The sequence below is a fragment of the Cryptotermes secundus genome, unplaced genomic scaffold (assembly GCF_002891405.2).
Source record: "Cryptotermes secundus unplaced genomic scaffold, Csec_1.0 scaffold116, whole genome shotgun sequence".
Classification (NCBI taxonomy): domain Eukaryota; kingdom Metazoa; phylum Arthropoda; class Insecta; order Blattodea; family Kalotermitidae; genus Cryptotermes; species Cryptotermes secundus.
This window is the reverse complement of record NW_019732857.1, coordinates 697,355-716,704: the sequence shown is the minus strand read 5'-3', so window position 1 is coordinate 716,704 and position 19,350 is coordinate 697,355. Positions and strand designations below refer to the sequence as shown.

General features: G+C 39.2%; 1 protein-coding gene across 1 annotated transcript in view; it reads right to left on the bottom strand.

The window, feature by feature from the left end:
* LOC111867753 (nose resistant to fluoxetine protein 6) overlaps positions 1-19,350 on the bottom strand; it is a 39,765-nt gene that overhangs the window by 18,582 nt on the left and 1,833 nt on the right. The window contains exons 2-3 of the mRNA XM_023857885.2: positions 5,291-5,523; positions 1,368-1,585 (exon numbers count right to left, since the gene is read on the bottom strand). Coding sequence (XP_023713653.1) covers positions 1,368-1,585; positions 5,291-5,523 — 451 coding nt within the window. The remainder of the gene's footprint in view (positions 1-1,367; positions 1,586-5,290; positions 5,524-19,350) is intronic.

Sequence of the window (19,350 nt, the reverse complement as noted above, 5' to 3'; positions counted from 1 at the left end):
CACAAATGGATACAAAATCCAAAGTTTTCACAACTACAGAGGCTCTCATGATATATACAGTAGAACTTCGTTATAACGTCATCAAAGGGACCTAAAAATAGTGTCGTTATAAACGAATGTCGTTGTAACCGAAATGGGCACTTCCACAGTAGCCTTATGTTAGTCACGTAAAAATCTACCAAAAACCGAGTTAAAATGTTGCATTTTTTAGTGAAATACGTAGTTAAGTACAGACTAACGTAACATTAACGTGGAATTGCCCAAATGTGTAATATCAAAGACATATTACAGCGCTTTTCACTGACAATACACACCGCACTAATACTGTATATTAAAGGTAGGCCTACTCACCAAATTACAGTAGATTACATCAATTGTTGTGCCTTACTGTACCTAGATACGAGTACAGTAATCAGTTATCTTCATCTGTTTCCTGTTACTTGCCCAATACACACTTTCTAAATTACGTTCAATGTCCATATCAGAGAAATTCAGGAATGAAAATGACGTTACATACGAGGTTGATGCATTTGTGCATGTCGTACTAAGCAAGGTAAAAAACAGTTGCTTTATGAGGAATTAGTTCGTACCATTGAATATTTGACGCAATAGACAAGGTGTCGCAGAAACCGATGTTGCTATAACCAAGTTTTACTGTGTATATATATATTTAATGTTAGTTAAGTTATAATTTATAATCTTAATTTTAAAATTGTACGATTAATAGTGTTATATCCATTTTATGATTGCAGTTAAATGGTAGATCTTTGTCGATATGTATTTGCCTGATGATGGCCGATAGTGTCCGAAACATGTAGCAAAGCCACAGCTGCACGCTGACTTTGATGTTTGACTATTTGCTGTGTTGTGACGGTTCATTAAAGAGTTAGAATTTATAAACCAAATGGGTTCGTGTCCTCTCTCTTATCACCTATCCTGACGGGGCCGAACTTGTGCCGCCTGTCTTTCTTGAGAAGAAGGTTATTTGATGTCCTGTGGTTGTTTGTGGCGCGCTGAAGTTGTGAAAACTTTGGATTTCGTATCCATTTGTGTATTGTCAGCATTGTATATATATTTTAACACTCAGGACACCTATTGTAATGGTGATTTCCAAACTGTATCGATGTCCCTCTGATGATGGTGTCCAAGGACCGAAACATGTAAGGGCATGAAGAATTGAAATAAGAAAAATCTTCACCAGTCTCACTGGACGGAACTGTTTTATCTCTTTATAATATTGTTAGTGTGACGAACCAGAGTGAAACAAATCAAATACCTCATAATTCGTTAATTTTATGCATTTTCCAGGAAATTAAAATACTTATATAGGTCGGTGCCTTGCTGGACTGTATTGGTGAGATACTTACAGGTAGATTATGTCTCCCGTCGAGAAGGGGTCGTCATTGTCCAGCGTATGACAGAGATCCTGCGATATCCGGGGTGTGAACTGGATGCCTTGAGACCCGCCAATCTTGCTGAGCTCCTGTTTCAGAACGTTGTGTAACTCCTCGGGAGAGCAGGAAGCCGGCACGCAGAGTGCCCAGTGTATAATGTCACGTCTCACTTTGGCAGGGTCGTGTCTGTACTGTGGAGCAGGTCAGGCATTACAATTATTAGTCTGATTGCTATTGAAATATTGCTAATTGAAAGGTGAGCATATTTACGTCCACGCTGGTATCTTGCTATCACTATCACGGGTTCATTGACTTTCAGGCTGTTTAGTACTGAGAGCCTCAATGAGAGAAAAAAGTAGACATGAAAGGTAAAAGGCAAAAGCTGAGAGAAAAAACGTAAAACTTCAGTCAGGATAATCTGTAATACGGTCGGGGTTCGACCCGGGTGCCTTCTGAGTACATCTCTAGGGTCAGTATTTTGTTCACCGTCGTTTTTACACATCAATTTAGCGGCGCAATATAACTGTGTAATCATAGGTAATATTATCATCATACATTTGTTGGCACTGTGGTGTTTGTTTCTTCTGTATGTTCTTATTATGCCATCATCATCATATATTTATTTGATATGTACTCTAGTAATATGTGCATGTTTGTAATAATTGTCAATAATATTCAATTTCTAAATCTAAAATTAAAGTTTTGTGTTATACGTGTATGTAAAGTTAAGTTAATGCTCTCTTCTCGTTATGGTTGCAATTCGAAATTTTCGTGAGGTGGCTTCTCTGATGTTAACCTTATTCTCGTTTTGTTGGTGTGGGTTTCGGTTTTACGTGCTGTTACAGGTATCCGATACTGATTCGTGGATGTGTGAGAGCTTGCGGGTGGTTGTGCACAGTATTAGCAGAGTTGAAGCACACAGACAGTCAGCGGGTTTTACTGATCTTCACAGTTGCACGGATAGTACCACTGCTTCATGCTCCAAAGGATCTGAAATCTCATGTCATCCTGGCGACCGACTATACTGACTGAGGTTTCCGTGGCCTTCCTCAGTAACCCCAGGAACATATAGGAATGACGCTTTAAGTTACATCACGATCGCTTCCTGCCATGTTTCTTCCTGTTCAGTATTCGCCCATTATACCACCATTCCGACGCTCTGTGGGTAGAGCTACTGGTAGTGTCGTTAAATAAGCAATTAGTAGATCAAAACGCCTATAAAATTCGTTGTACTATTCGTTTCGCTTTACCAGACATACCTAAATATTATTTTAGTTCTACAAGGAAGTGATTTACCTAGCGATTTCATAAGTAAGGTGAAAATACAAGACGGTTGTGTAGGTTTCACTTTCAGTGACTGCCCTTGAGCAGCTCTCCGTAAGATAACATCCGTAAACAAGCTCCACCTCACAGACAGAAGTTCAACAGACCACTGTAACAATTAGAATAACCGGTTTATCGTCTGCGGCAGACTACTTCCGCTGTTATTCAACGACACACTTATCCGTGTCGCTGTTACTTCACGTAGGAGTTTCACATGATCCCCGTCTATTTCCGGTTTGGAACCTTGTCGGCACGAAAATACGGCTGATGTTTCATATCTGTGCGTGCTTCACATTTATCTGTTGCTTAGACTCATTGTAACTGGAAACGTTACGTAATACAAATTGTAAGGTTGGCCTGTGTTTAATTTTATGAATGTAATTACTATATTTCATAATGTGCGTAATGATATACCGGACTGAAAGAAGCATGCGCCGATGAATAGCAAATAGAATTACGTATAGTATACAATGATTAACAACACCGTTGTTGTATTTAATTATTATGAAATACAGTTTTTATTATACAATCACAATGGACGGTTCTGTGAATCATTTTATACTGTTGCTTGTATGACGGACCAAAACGAGTCAAGTTAAGAATGGCGCAGGTATTTTAATCTGCGGTCTACTCTACAGCGTAGGTGGCTTAGGGGCTATGCTACAAGCCGGCAGGTCGCGGGTTCCAGTTCCGATGAGGTCATTGTTTTTTTTTTCAATTGACCTAATCCTACCAGCCGCATTATGACCCTGAGGTTCACTCAACCTCTAACAGAAATGAGTACCAGGAATTAATTACATAATTTTCCTGGGGAGTAAAGCGCGGCCGGCGCGTAAGGCTTACAACCTTACCGCCATCTTTGAGCCGATTGTCTGGATAATATGGGAACCTCAACGTCTCACAACCCTATGGGCCTTCACGGCCTGGTACAGGGATAGATTTACTTTTTACTTTTATTTTAATCTGTTCAGAGTGATAATGTCTTGAAATCTGGGACACCAAGTATCTTGACATGATGTTTCCCGAGATTTCCTCACTCCCTTCAGGCGGATTTTGGGATAGAATTGCAAAATTGGCCACAGCCGTTTTCCTTCTACACCCTTTCCAATTCTCCGCTCTTAATCAGCGTACTAGGAGATACTATGCAGTTGAGCTTCGGTGAGTGGCGTCAAATAAAATATAAATAAGTGAAATAGAAAAGTATGTAGTCAGATATTTCTATTGTCATTCTATTCATACCATGTTCATAAAATCCTTCACTTGTTCAATAATTAAAGGGAGCAGACGAAATGATGCGCTGATGTGATATGTTTGTCTTTCGTTACAATAGAAAGACAGCGGGAAGATCGCATTGAAGCTGTAATTATAAAATATTTGATAAATGTTTTAATAGCAGAAGACGTTAGTACAAAGCTAAACTGTGAGGAATGGAAAAGAAATGGGGCAATATACACAGTCACATGCACATGTCTGTATACATTTCCTTTATAAATATAGATAATGCCAGTTAATTATTCAAATACAGACATTACAGAAATTATACGCACTCAAAGAACAGTAGAAAGCCATTTCATAAAAAATCAATTTAAGAAATTTTTTCACGAAATGTAGGTGGACGAAGGGTGAATATTGACGTCCAGAAAGATTCAAACTCGTGACCGCAGAGATTCGCAAATTGCTAGTGACTCTTAACTGTGTTAACCTGGAAGCCCGAACTAATTATCGCGTGTGAGACAGAAGGGTTACAGGCATACGTGCATACTATGCCGACGTGGATGATGCATATATCTTCCTTTCTGTATAGAATAAGAACATTATTCAAGCAGTTAGAATAGGCAGTTGATATATTCCTTCCAAAGCCTATCACAGTGGCCGCAAAGTCTAAGACATGAACTGTCTTCTACCGCTCTAACACTGCGGTCGTGGGTTCGAATCCCACTCGAGTCATGGATATTTGTCCACGTTTATTCTGTGTTTGTATTGTCCTGTGCAGGTAGGGGCCTTGCGATGGACTCATTCCTCGTCCAAGGAGTCCTACTGACTGTCTAAACATAAAAAAAAATGAAGTGAAACGAAGCGTTTCACGAATGCCCTATACTCCAGAGAGAGATACCTGAATATGAAAGAAATAATGAATAATTGCCTCCAGAACCTACAATTTTATTAATCGAGTAATAGAAATTATATACACGAAATATTATAATGTGTACCCATAAAATAATAAATTAATTTTGCTTGAGAAATTATGAAAGAAAATATATTTTGAAGAGTGCCGTCTTCTGGGATGTGGCGCCGTATAGATCTTATGTGAACAGCCGTTTCGGAGGAGCATATCGCCTCCATTTTCATGGTAGAAAAATCCACGAGTTAGTAACCAGCGTGAGCAGGTGGCTACAGACTGGTTCCTCCGAAACGTCGGTTTACACAAGATACATTGCTCCGCATCCCAGAAGATGACATTCTTCACAGAAACCGTCGTGAGAAATCTCAATTCTTATAAAATATATTTTCCTTGAATAAACAAATCCATGAGATGTACCACTGATAGCGACAGGACTCTCCTTGGCTCTTACCGCAATCTTTTCCCAGGCAGATGTTCTGGGGTCGTAATTGAGGGTATACGGGTCAGTTCGGGATGAGAAAGAGGAGTTAATCTGTATTTCGGCCAAGCAGTACTGTCCCTTCAGGGTCCCACCAAGCCTTTCTCCAACGTCCACTGAGATCTCCACGCACTCGTCATAATGTCCCAGGTGGTACTGATTTCCTGCCAGAACGCCAACTGGGATCTTGGCTGCTGAATCAAACACTGTGAACAAAAACGAATCGTTTAGCAGATACGCTTCAGTCACTTGCAGCTGTTTGGAGAAATGTAGGTTTCCGAGGGGTTGGACAATGTGTCTGTTAAATACCCCGGTCACGACTTGCAGATGTAATATGGGGCGAGCCCTCGTCAGACACCTATACTGATTTTCATAAGTCTCTTCAGGCAAATTCCGTGATAGTGCTTTGAAACAATCCATGAAAGCCTTCTTTCAATTCCCTAATGAATCACCATTTATTACAGTTTAATTATTCATGTCATATATTATTTATAGTTGAAATCGCATTAAGTTACCATAAACTTTATTAAAACGGGGGAGAAATTCTCACAGTGATACTGGCACATGTTTAAGACATCTAAATTCAGAACTGTGCTTGATACCACCAGCACTGTTACACAGTTCCCACGCACATCACGAAGACATAATTGAAGACACTGATTTGAAAAAGGGACGATTTGTCCTGTAATAGCATGTTACAAATATCATTCGCCCAGTTTTGTGTCTGTATTAAATTAGGGGGCCGGTCACAGTAGCCGCACGATCTAAGACATGAACTATCTTCGCTCGCTCGGACGCTGAGATCGTGGGTTCAAGTCCCACTCAGGTCATGAATGTTTGGTGTATGGGTATTTGTGCTGTCCTCTGTTTAGGTAGCGGCCTTGTGAAGGGCTAGTCATTCGCCCGGGAGCCCTACCGTCTGTGTAAAATGATTACGTAACTGAATAAGAGGCCAGGGCCCTGAATGGGCTCGAAGAGCCATTAAAAAGAAATTAAATTAGTGGTAATTGATGAAACAGAGTGGAAGAGACGGATGTGCTGATGGTCAAGTGGAGCATAAAATAATTTTGATTGGGGAGCAGGTTTCCTTGGGGCAACGGCATGAATTAGATTCGCACAGAACAGCTGAATGACCCACAGGCATTTCAAGTATTAAAGTAAAGAAATAACTTCTTGTGTCTTTTCTGTGCCCTCTGGAAACACAAGTACTTCATAAGGAAATTTTGCATTTACATTCAGGCAGAAGATGGAAGAAGAATTTCCTCCATAATGTATGTACTTTCCCACCGAACTACAAGATGCTATAACCTAGGAATCACATTCTAAACCTTCGTAGCTGCGCAAAATTCCAAGTCACACAACTTCACATTATTAGAAGCGTCAACACGTTTACTTTTCTACAACGTCAAGTAATGCTGTGCCTCAGTTCTTTAGGAGTAATTACATGTGTAAACATTTACAACACGTCTTAGGATCTCATAGAAAAGACTGAATTTTGATCCTTGTTACGGCCGATAGCATGTTATTTTAGTTCAGCTTAGAGGCTCCCGTGTTTCCTGTCTAACGAATCAAGAAAATTCTTTTAGCCCGTGACATATGTACTTTGACGGCTGCGAGATATCTTAAAGTCTGTATAGTCTTAAGTATTTACACGATTATAAAATCTTAGAGGATAAATATGGAAGTCTTTAATTCCTACACACACAAAAATATAGTACGCTTATATCTGTATGCATTGATTGAAATGTTTTCATTACTTTCATATAAATATAAAGCACTAAGATGTATTTCAAATGGCGAATACTCTAAAGACAATAGAATTGCGTAGGTGAACTTCTGTCTCCATTGTTCAATACCAAACTATGTTACGTGTATGAAATTAATGTCTTTTACTGTGACGAAAAAATCAGCAGAGTTGGCGACTAGCTTTAGGGCGATAATTGGCGTAAACCCGGTACTCTTATAAATAACATTATCTTAAGGAACTTCTCTCTGTGGCTCTGCAACCCTTTGTTGGACCCTGGCCGATTTTTTAGTTTCTTAATCCTATACACAGTCTGTAGGACTCCTTGGACGGAGGATCAGCCAGTCGCAAGGCCGCTACCTGCATACAGGACAACACATACACAGAATAAACGCACACAAACATCCACGCCTCGAGTGGAATTCGAACCCACAATCTCAGAGTTCTAGCGGGCGAAGACGGTTCATGTCTTAGACTACGCGACCATTGCGATCGGACATAAGGAACCTATATAGGCATATTTTTTTATTGCTAGTGGGGTGGGACTAAGTCCCTTGTACTGCGGCCACTTCTGGCCTATTGTACCAGCCCCAGATGATAGGTGAGGGTGATTGTGGATTGGCAATGGATTGACGATTGGCAGGAGAAACCGAAGTGGTCGGAGAAAACCTGCCCAAGCGCCACTTTGTCCACCACAAATCCCACTTGACCAGACCCGGGATCGAACCCGGGCCGCCGCGGTGAGAAACCAGCGACTAACCGCTTGAGCTATGGCGCGGCCTCAGCATAAGGAACACTTGTCAGCAGTAGTTACTCATCTTTAATAACTGAAGAGAAACCAATTGAAACTGAACGAAGTGAAAGTGCACACCGTAACAGGTACTTTTAGCTCGTGTCCGCTTTAACAGGGGCACATGATTGTTCTTATATTCCAACCCAGCTCTAGTAAAAAGGACAGTGGCTGCTTACAAAGCATGCACGTATTAATAAAATAATTGAGCAAGACATGACTTCAGGCTGGAAAAGGAATAAGGGGAGTTCAACAGCAGACCAAGAACAAAACACAAAGAACACCCGTGCATTCATTTCATTTGCAGTTTTATTTTAATCTGAAATAAATTATTTTTAGCCAGCATTCCTTATTGTGAATAAATAAAAGTATGCATACGAAATCACTCTGCTATTTCTATGTGTTCTTGTGTCTGTGTTTACTTATTTACAACACACCTGTTTATGACCACGCTGCCGAAACATGTAGTTGTTAAATGAGAAAACAAAACTAAAACATTTATATTCTTATGGATCTTATTGAACCTTACTGAATTTTGATTAAATTCGTTGTTGGGTCGACAGCTAAATATCTCGAAGTGTCTATGTCTCTCTATGTGTATCCATCCCTAGCAACTTCTGAACACCTTAATCGGTCTTTATGAATCTTGGTATGTATACCATACAGCCTGATTCTATTTCAAAGGCGTATTTCATAAATCTCTCCCATTCCTAATACCAGCATTGTGATCTCTCAAATCATTTTGATATTGACCTTAATATTATCTGAATACCTGAAATTATCAACATTAGGCTTGATATTTGTATCGTGCCACCTAAGGCCCTCTTAACGGCAGGCTTAGTAAATATACTTGAACTGATTATCTTGAAAATTGTTATGTCTATCATAGGGCTATCTCAACGACGTACTTTATAAATCCCTCACAATATTAATACGAGCACTGCAACCTCTCAAATTTTGTTGTTTTATTGCATTTATTACGCATACGTTCTAACGTTTCTTTTTTTATTTGACGCCAAATATTCAAAGTAGTGTTTCTATATTTTATTCTGGACGAAATATCAATTTATAGAAAAGTATAAGGAACACTAAAAATCACATTTGTTTTTTTTTAATTTAATTGCTATATGTCAGCATATTGTAACGTGTATATCCTTTCCTAGGCAACGGCTTGGTAAAAGTACACATGCACACAACAAAATGGAGCTCCGTACTAGACAACGGCCTGGCAAAAATCTTCCCGCTTAAGCGCGTGACAACAATAGAGTCCATTGCTAAGAAACAGCACGGTAAACAGGCTTCGTCATCAATACAGGCTATGCTTTCCGTTGGGTCCGTGCAAAATGGTTATAAGAGAGGCGAATTCCGATGCTGGCAGTTGTTGTAGGATTACAGAACAGTAGTCGGAAGAGAAGTGAGTGGAATTTTCGGAATTGGCAACTGCAGGAATTGGCAAGAAAATTTCATAGTGATTTGAAGTTATAGTTCCTGTGATAAACCCAATGTCCGGAAACGGATAAGGAATCCTAGTGAATTGTGAAATGGGTGGATTAGCGATAGCGCTATAATTGTTGGCGGTTAAGAGTAATTGTAAAAGAAGGCGTTAATAAATCCAATCATCGAATCCAGAAGCCGTTATTATTGGTCAAGGTCCTAAACAAGTGACGATACTTATGTCAAATGATTTAAATATACAACGACAATAACAAGTTAGAAGACGTATACATAGCTTAACAATTCTGGTATATTGCTTCACGTTTGTTTATTTGTGTTAAAAACGTCAAGGCCTTCAGGAGAATTGCATGACACAATACGCCTGTTGCATTCTTCTCTGTGACTTCTGTTAGAATAAGTTTTCACTCTGATGTAAAATTTAAAGATTTATGAACGAGATGTGCTCAGTAACGCACGTAAATTATCCGTTATTTTCCGATTGTAATCAACATCTGAATTTTGTATCAAGTTTTAGTAAGACTCTCAAAAATTAGATTTCGAAAAAAAAACATGTCAAACCAAATAAGAGTCTGCTAATTTTTGCTAATGTTTTCTTAGTCAAAGCACCAAAATTAACATGGAACCAGAAGCTCAGGGTTAGTTTCAGTCGGTACAGAGTTGGACTACAATATAGTTTTTTTATTGCCTATTCATTTACAATCTACTCTATAAAATACGAGTATTAAGTAAATTTAGTAGTCGAAACAGTCAATGTAGGTGCTGTCGGCCAACGCCGGATCACCTTAGGTTACATATGTAAGTCTTCGGGCCTCTGTCTTTTGAGCCTTCTTGCAACGGTTTGTTCACTGGTGAGAGCAGCAATCAGTTCATTTGTATGATTCATATTCCTGTTTCTGTACATGTTGGCCTGGGAATTTATTACATCCTTGATAAATGGTATTTTTAGGTCGTCATGTAAGGTTTGGTTAGAAACATACCATGGAATATTTGTCATCATTGTTAAAGTTTTTGATTGGTATGTCTGTGGTAAACAATATAGTTGACCGAGAAATCGAATCTTGAATTACCAGCAGGGGCTTTTTTTTTCCAAGCGACCAGACCGAAACTGGGTCTATTCATCCTTCTTTATAAAGAGTAACAAGGGCTCTTTCACCAGAGCAAAGCGGCCGAGCGTGAAGTTGACCATTTGCCTCCTTCCAGTGTCCAGGTTAAGAAAGCGTGAAATTGTACTACATTCCCCACACGTCTTCATATTATGGTACTTCATTAAGGACGGAGACAAATTTACTCTAAGAAAATTGTTATTTTCGTCATTAAGTTTAAAATATGACATCTTTGGAATTAAAGTATATACTTCCCTTTTGCACAATAGTGACGTTTTCTGTTCTTATATTAACTTAAAAGTTTACGATGCCAGTTTGACATTTATAATTCTATTATTGATTGTGCTAAAAGCTCCTGTCAGGCTAACATTGCACATTCTACAGTCTTGTAACTCAGTCCCCGAAACGCAGAAATTTTAAAATTATATTTCAATCACAGAATAGATCAAACCAAAACGTAGTGCCATAATAATGAAGATAATGATGACGATAATTCAGTTCATGTATTAAAGTTCTTAACAAGCATTAAAAGCCAATTACAGGAAATCGGAGAAGAAAGAAATGGTAACATGATGATGATGATGATGATGATGATGATGATAAGAATAAAAAACTATACCCCATTAACATATTTTAGCATGATGCTACAAAATATTTGCGGAAACATCCTTCCTTTGCCAGAATTTTTCATAAAACATACTGGACTAGAAAATTAAATTACTTTTTTTTACTGGGAGTCTTATGAATATACATAGTTCATGTTGGTGCTAATAAAAAATATCTTTCTTGCAGCAAAGATAAAACCTAAAGAGTACTATCTTCTGGGATGTAACTCCGTGGAGCCTGGTAGAAATTTGCTAACGTTTCTGAATAACATATTGGCTCCATTTCACAGTTTCATAGAGTAAACAAGCAAGAAGCAAGCAAGAAAACTCTTCTTTTGTGGTTCCTTGATTGGCTTACTCTTGAAGTCTGAAGATAGAGGCACTATGATCATCTGAAACGTCGGAGAACTCCATAGCGATAGAACAGCTTTATGCTTTCTTTGCTTGGCCTTGCAGAAACAGGGTAAAATATATAGGCTACCTGCCTGTTTCTGCCGATCTATTGGCTTACTGTTACACTCTGAAGAAGGTAGCGGCAAGTTGCTCTATAGATAACGCTCTAGAATTATATTTGGGATATGCTGTATTCGAATCCTGGTCTTGACACCAGATATCCTGACTGAGGAAGTATCTAGTTTTCCTCAGTCCCTCCAGGCAAAAGCCTATATGGCGAATTGAATAGGCCACAGCTGCTTTCTTCAAAATTTTCTCAAGTTTATCAAGTATCTGTCATCCTCCCATCCGACTCTGTATAATCATGATACTGGGTCATCAGATGACCAAAGTAGAAATATATATAAGATGAGCCAGTACCTAACGGTGTTGCTTGAGAATCATTAACAGTCTGTGAGTGAGTAACGAGCAGTGAACACGCGTGCCTGCCAATATTGCACTTCAGAGTAAATTAGCTTGTGATGGCAGTGCTTGAGGCTGGGCCACATTTTGTAAAGTTGCGTTTCTTACCCACATTTCTTTCATCTGAACGTATGGGAACACTATAGAGAAATCAGATTCATAGCATTTAATAGATTTGCCTTCAAATTATGAACAGATTAAGCATTTAAACATGCATTTTAGAGTCTCTACTTGTTCTGTTTTCCTATCAAAATTATAAAGTTCAAAATATAAAATAGAATTTTACCTCAGGACGAAGAAATCGTACAGTGAGAGGCTTCATTAATTTTCATCTTTACGAGTTGTAGGAGGTTGATATGAGCAGGACTGTAGACATTATTTCGGAATGTGTTTTTTTAATTATTGTCATTTCTTTCAAATTATTTTAATGTGTTTTTGGAATCTTGCCATCATTGTAGAATTATTTTGTATACTCGTATATCATTCCAAAGTTAAAAGCCGGTGGATTATTACCTCGTTTATTGAACCCTGACATGTTATTCAACGCTGGTATTTTTCGAGTAAAATTGTGCGCCGTGCGAATTGTGATAAGCATCACACTTTTAAGAGACGGGATTATTTTTGAGGCATATTTTGTAAAGTTACGGGGTTAGATCATAGAGGTACAGGATGTTGCAAATTATAAATATGGCGATGGTTGAGAACTACGATCTAAGTGGCTGTGAAAATAAGTGTAGATGATCACATACAGATAGTAGCCTCCAGATACACATCACGGTTATGACGACATTCAATATCGTCAATGTTACAAAGCTGGTAATACATATTTTATTTAATTTTTTTAATTTGGTAGAATTTTGTTGGGAAAAAAGTGTCTTTTCAGTTGTTCGCAGTTTAATGATAAGAAGGTGAGACATAACACATTCAGAGCAATAGGCTCCTGTACTTCTTCCTGTTGATTCTATTAATGTAATTTCAAATAATTTTAGAAATTAACTTTTATTTTAAAAAATATATCAATAAAAGTGGTAGCATAGCACATTTAAGAAGAACTCACAATTAGAAACCATGAAAAAGGATCCTTCTTTTTCAAACATTTATCATTTCCGGATCTGAAAGTCATTATATCAAGACCAGACGCGATTTGACTTTGGAATGTCTAAAATACAAACCAACATATGTTACTGGTCGAATTAATGGGCACAGAGGCGTAAGACTGATAATATAAGAGAGGTCTACATGCATGAATGCCAGTTCAATAAATACTGAAAGGAACTTGCAGCGCCTACTTTTTGAAAACTCCATATTTACTCCAAATGTAGAGATCTTTTATAAACAAATGACTACAAGGCAATTCGGAAATAGTAGCTATAATTTTTAAAGCTCCATTCCATACAATAAAAAATTTGCTTTACCGAGTCCTGTTTAGAAACGTTATGAACTTTCAGACTTTCACGAACATCTCAATGAACTGCAAATCGCACATTGTTTCTCGCACGACAAGCTTCCATTTTCTTTCTACTCTCTATCCACACCCATCTCACCATGCCTGGCACAGGCATTAAATGTTACAGTTTCCAATTTCCTCACTTAATTGCCTTAAATGACGATTCTTTATCCAGAACAAACCAGATTCGGATGGAAATTAAGTTAGTCATAACAGTGAGAAATACTCATAACTTTATGGTCTGGTGCATCCTTACGGAACGCCCACCGCGCATCAGGCTGCAACGCACGAGTATGCAATATTGCCTGCAAGCCACAAAACAAACGTCTCTCTCTCTCTAACGGTATCCATTGCACTGATGCTGAAGCTGGCGTATGCGGCGACTATAAGGAGGACAAAGAAAGAAGTTCCTTGGGTGAAGGGACTCGGACCCCAGAAAGACTGCGCTGGCAAGGACCAGCAGCATATATAAAAGACAGACCCGTCCTCTCGTCACAGAGGATGTCCCACAAAAACAAGACCTTAAATGTCAAAGAGCAATAAATATTTGGCCATGAGCCCCAAATGGGGCTCGACATCAAGACTTATTGAATGACTGACTGACCGTCAGTCGCAATGTGACTTTGACTTTGATGGTTAGCCCACGTGGAGGCGGGGTCGAATACCTCCACCGTGATTCTGTGAGCCGTACGAGGCGACAAAAAGGGAAGACTTACTGACTGACTGTCAGTCGCAATGAGACTTTCACTTTGAGCCAACATAGTAATAGAGTTCTGAATTCTGAGTTCTAGGTAGAAGATAGCCATGGGAAGTTTGTAGAAGACGAGAAGACTTCATAGAGATCTGAAGTGATAGTTTCTGTGTTGAGATCCTTTGCTAGGAGAGGACTATTGAAGACTGGGAATCCTAGTGCGTGTGCAGCGGTGATATTGCTGTATTGACCGCAATTAATAGAGGCTGTAACCAAAGTGCAAATAAATTCAATCATCCCAACTAGAACCCGTCCTATTCGTCGCGCATACCACCCTACACGTGACAGCATAATGTGAACACTCATCCCCGTGAGAAGCTCAAATCTCATACGAGTCTTTATGATCTACTGTTGCAAGAGATTTCGTATAAGCAACCGACATACAGAGTAAATAACTGCGACACTAACAAGATGAAGAACGGAAAGGACAGAGAGACCATATCAAAGAAGGACTATAGCCATCTTCCACTTCACTGTATCATACAGTCCGCCTCTGCCACCACAAACACTCTACGAGGCTAGGTAGGACTTGCAGGATTTGAGGCTCTTACAGCAGTGGTTATGGAAAGTTCTATCTTCTAGGATTTAGCAACGGATTGAATTTTTTGGTCGACTTTTTATTGGATGATAGCACGGCAGTTGTTTTCCTCGGGGTTTCTCACACAGTGGTGGGAGTTCGCAGGTTGTTTTATGCCAGTGATGAAATTATGATTGGTGTTGTGTTAATATAACATACGTTTTTAATGTTTGTTTATATTACTACAGATGAGAAANTTAACACCACATATACACGGTGCCAAATCCCAGAAGACTGCTTTCTTCGTAGTCACCGCCGTGAAAGCTTCAAACCTTATACAGAGAAATAGGTACTTAATTTATCTCTCGTTTCCCTCAACGAATGGTTTGTGTTGAATATTGCTGTAATTTTCCCCTCCTTTCTTCTGCTGATCCCCACTGTACAACCGACCTTGGGCTGAGGAACTACTTCTATTAAGTGAAAATTGCAGGGGAACGAGGTACAGTGAAATCTGGAGATCTTTTTTGGAGGGATAGCTCTTTGCAAAAATTGTAAATACGGAAAGCCCAGTGTGAGTATGCATGTCATTTTCTCTATTTCAATAATAGCCAGAGGCGTTAATTTGTTATACTGTGGAAAATGTATTCAGACGTCATGTTTTCGGTCTGTTATTTGCATTGCACATAATGAAACAGAGTAAAGATCCTCAGAAAACTACTGAATTATTTACTCTTCTGTGACTCACATAAGTCTGGCAAACACTGTTTTACCTATCCCTATTGACTGAGCACTCTAACCTTGAAGCACTGTGTTTTCTCAGAAATATAATCCAAAGTTTCAAGTCCAATTTGAAGAAAGAAGGCCTAGGAAGAGTTAATAGTACATCTTCTGTTCTAGATTGTGCTCCGGAAAAGAAAGATTTGTTATCGAAAAGCAAGCTTCGTGAGTACTAAATTTGATACCATAGGGAGTAAATCTAAAGACATCTTAAAATCATAAATGAAACAAATTAATTGACTCATAACGTTAATGCATATGATGAGTTATTACCAATTACTGTATGTAATTTAACAAAGTGACCTCTTTGAAATATGGAGAGAGAAAAAGAAAGTTGTGGGTAGGTGGGAACTATAATACATTCATTATGGTAGAAAATGATAGAAAAGTTAAGGCTGTGTGGCTTCCCAGGCAGTAACCGTCAATCCTTATAGGCTGAAAGGAAGGCAAAGCGTCGGGGCGTTGGCTGCTTTGTGATTATGCCATAGAGGAAAGTAGTTGAGAAGGGCCTTCACTGAGCTTGGGCTCAGGTTTAGTATTGTCATTGGGAAGGTTGCAAGAGAAGCACGCAGGAGCAACGTAAGATTTTGGTATTAACGCAGCATTTTCCTTAGTATCGAGGAAAACCACTAATAACCTTGATCAAATAGAACGGTCGTAGGACCTTCCTCATGCATAACGGTCATCAGTCCGTATTTCAAATAAGCGAAATATAAAGTTAGACTCTATACGTCCAGTTTATTACAGAGATCTTATTTCTGTTCATTAGCATGAGTAATGGAATGTTAAGACGACATGTACTCCGGAGGGGGAAGGAAGTAATATCTTCGATTCGAATTGAAAGCTCCGATGATGACCATGAAATTTCATCAGAATTTTATCCAGAAGACTAGTTCTTTTTTAACTGTAGACGCGTGATACTCCTCTAAGCACCATTTAAACAATCTAGTTCCTACCTCCCACAAAATGGAGACGTTATTGCTCAGTCAATTTAGTGACGGGCTACGGTCTGGACGACCGGGACTCGGTTTCCAGAAGAGAAAGATTTTCTCTTCTCCACAGCGTTCAGACCGGCACTAGGGCCTACCCAGCCTACTAATCAATGGGCAACGTGGGCTGTTTCCCTGAGGGTAAAGCGGCAGAACAGTGAAACTGACAACTCACCTCCATCTTATGTCGAGGTTAAGAATAATGGAGCTTCATCTCCACTACCTCATAAATTTTCATGGCATAGTAATTATTTAAGACCAAGGACAACTTTACTTTATCTGCCACAAAACATTGGTGTCTCATTACAAATATGGTTTAGTTGGTTGGGTATACGGAACTGTTCGAAGTTTATTCTGTGAATACTAATACAAAATCCATAAATGCTATTTGCTGTCAGAATGCAGAGTTTTGTTTGTATAAGCAGGTAGCGCATATAGCTAATATAATTCATATGAGGTTGAAGTAGCTTCGAATGACAATTTCATAAAACTGTTTAGTTGATTTGAAAGTCTAAGGAGGACTCACATATCACTCTGATGTCTTTAGCCTGTTTTTTCAGAAACCAATGTGGTTTAAATTATTCAGTGGCTTTGAATGAATTGTGTTCGCTGTCAATTTTACCTTCTATAGCTTTTGACTTATCAAAGTCGCTTAAAAGGAGGAGGAGGAGGAGGAGGAAGGGGATGTCGAAACAAACAGACTAAGGCTAGGAACACACACAGCGACATTGGTTGTACTACGTCCCTACGATTCATGTCCCATCAAGTAGTAGAATATAAAGTGTAGTCTTAGCTTTCATACGTAACCACATGCGACATCTACCGTACGACAGTTGGAGAGCAAAGAAATGTATTTGGTCGCTCTAGTGTGAAAAGGAGATCGTACAGCAAAAAATCGTACGACATTTTTCCGTACGACCGATGTCGCTGTGTGCGTTCCTACCCTAACAGTTTTGGAATCACAATGAGAACTAGTAAGATCAGTGAGAACCATCACCAAGGTATGAGCACAATTATGAGAACTCAATCCAAATGTGCTTTATGCCCAGTCATGTTTCAACATTTCCTTCTCATGAGACACTTGCACACCAGATAAGCTAAAGGAATATGGTTCTTGCATACAATCTACAAGTGCAAATATTTTAACAACTTTTTACGAAAATGTTTGGTTTCGTCATGCGAAGTTTGTGAGTCCTCGAAGGAGGAGGAATGAGGCCGCTGTGGTTCTGCATGCGATACATCACCAGAAGGTAACTTTAATTATTATTTCTCTCCAAATTATCCGTTACGTCGCCTACAAATTTCAAAATGTCTGATCTAAAATAATATCAAACTGCAAAAAATGGCAAATGTAAATCGAAGTACAGAATTACTATAAAAGAAATATATATTTTCAATATTTTATAGAAACCAAAGTATTTTTGACATGCCCAAACTACTTACATGGTTTTTAGTTTATGTGTTTATGTGTGTATAACTAAGCTATAAGTTACCTATGTATGAGCCTTTTGTCACACGACAGATATCAATGCGATAATCAATTTCTTTCCAAGCCCACCGGAGCATGTCCTCGTCAGCACTGTCAGCAGCTGTTGTGATGCGTTTCTTTAGATCGTTTACACTTAGAGGAAGTAGAGGAACAAAGCACAAGGCTTTAGATCCGGACTTCTGGGTGACCAACGTGTCAGTGCCATATTCTGGTCTGTTGAGCGGCGTTTGGAATGATTTGGATTATCGTATTGATAACTGTCCTGTGACGAAAGGCTCAAACATAGAACATTTGTAATTTAGCTATAAGGCCGAGCCATAGCTTAAGAGGTTAGTCCCTGGTTTCCTATCGCGGCGGCCCGGGTTCGATCCCGATTCTGGTCAAGTGGAATTTGTGGTGAACACAGTGGCGCTGGGGCAGGTTTCCTCCGAGTACTTCCGTTTCCCCTGCCAATCTTCATTCCACCAATTGCTCCACAATTACCCTCACCTATCATCTGGGGCTGGTACAATAGGCCAGAAGTGGCCGCAGTACAAGGGACATAGTCCCACCCCACTAGCAATAAAAAAATTAGCTATACAGACTAAAAAAGCATGTAAATATTTGGGCTATATAAATAATACTTTGGTTTCTATAGAACGTTGAACATGTCTATTTCTTTTATAGTAATCCTGTATTGTGTTCAGCTGTAGTCTAAAACAAAATTATATGTCGGATTAAATGTCATTTCTTAGATTTAATGATGTTAAGTTGAAACTTAACTTGAAACTACTACCTAATTGTAGTCAGTGAGGGAAATAATGATATTTCTGTCGGATTGCTGGTCTTGTTTCATGTTAGGGAGTGTTTTTATTGCTAGTGGGGTGGGACTAAGTCCCTTGTACTGTGGCCACTTCTGGCCTATTGTACCAGCCCCAGATGATAGGTGAGGGTGATTGTGCAGCTATTGATGGAATGAAGATGGGCAGGAGAAACCGAAGTACTCGAAGAAACCCTGCCACAACGCCACTTTGTCCACCACAAATCCCACTTGACCAGAACCGGGATCGAACCCGGGCCGCCGCGGTGGGAAGCCAGCGACTAACCGTTGAGCTGGGACGCGGCCCAAGGAGTGGGTTTCTCTCGGTTACAACATCGTTGTGTTTGGCGAATCCTATGTCGACATTATAACATGGAGTCACATTCCAGAAATCTGCAGTCTCATATGGACTTAAGCCTAAGCAGCACAGGACGCTGAATGATTTCCAGTTAAATTATTGGAGCAACTTGATTTGTGGTGTCTCTGTGTTCAGGTTAACGTCCGAAATGAAAAATTGCTGGCATTAAGATGAGTCGTACGAAAAAGCTATCATCCAGCTAATACAAATTTTTGTACTTGTTTAATTATTGTATTCCTGTATTTAAGAATCCTGTTGCATTACGGTATCTAAAACTGTTTATTGTACAACACAGTACGTCAACAATGCAACAAATTGTTCCTTCTTTCGTACACTTTCACAATACACTTTCAA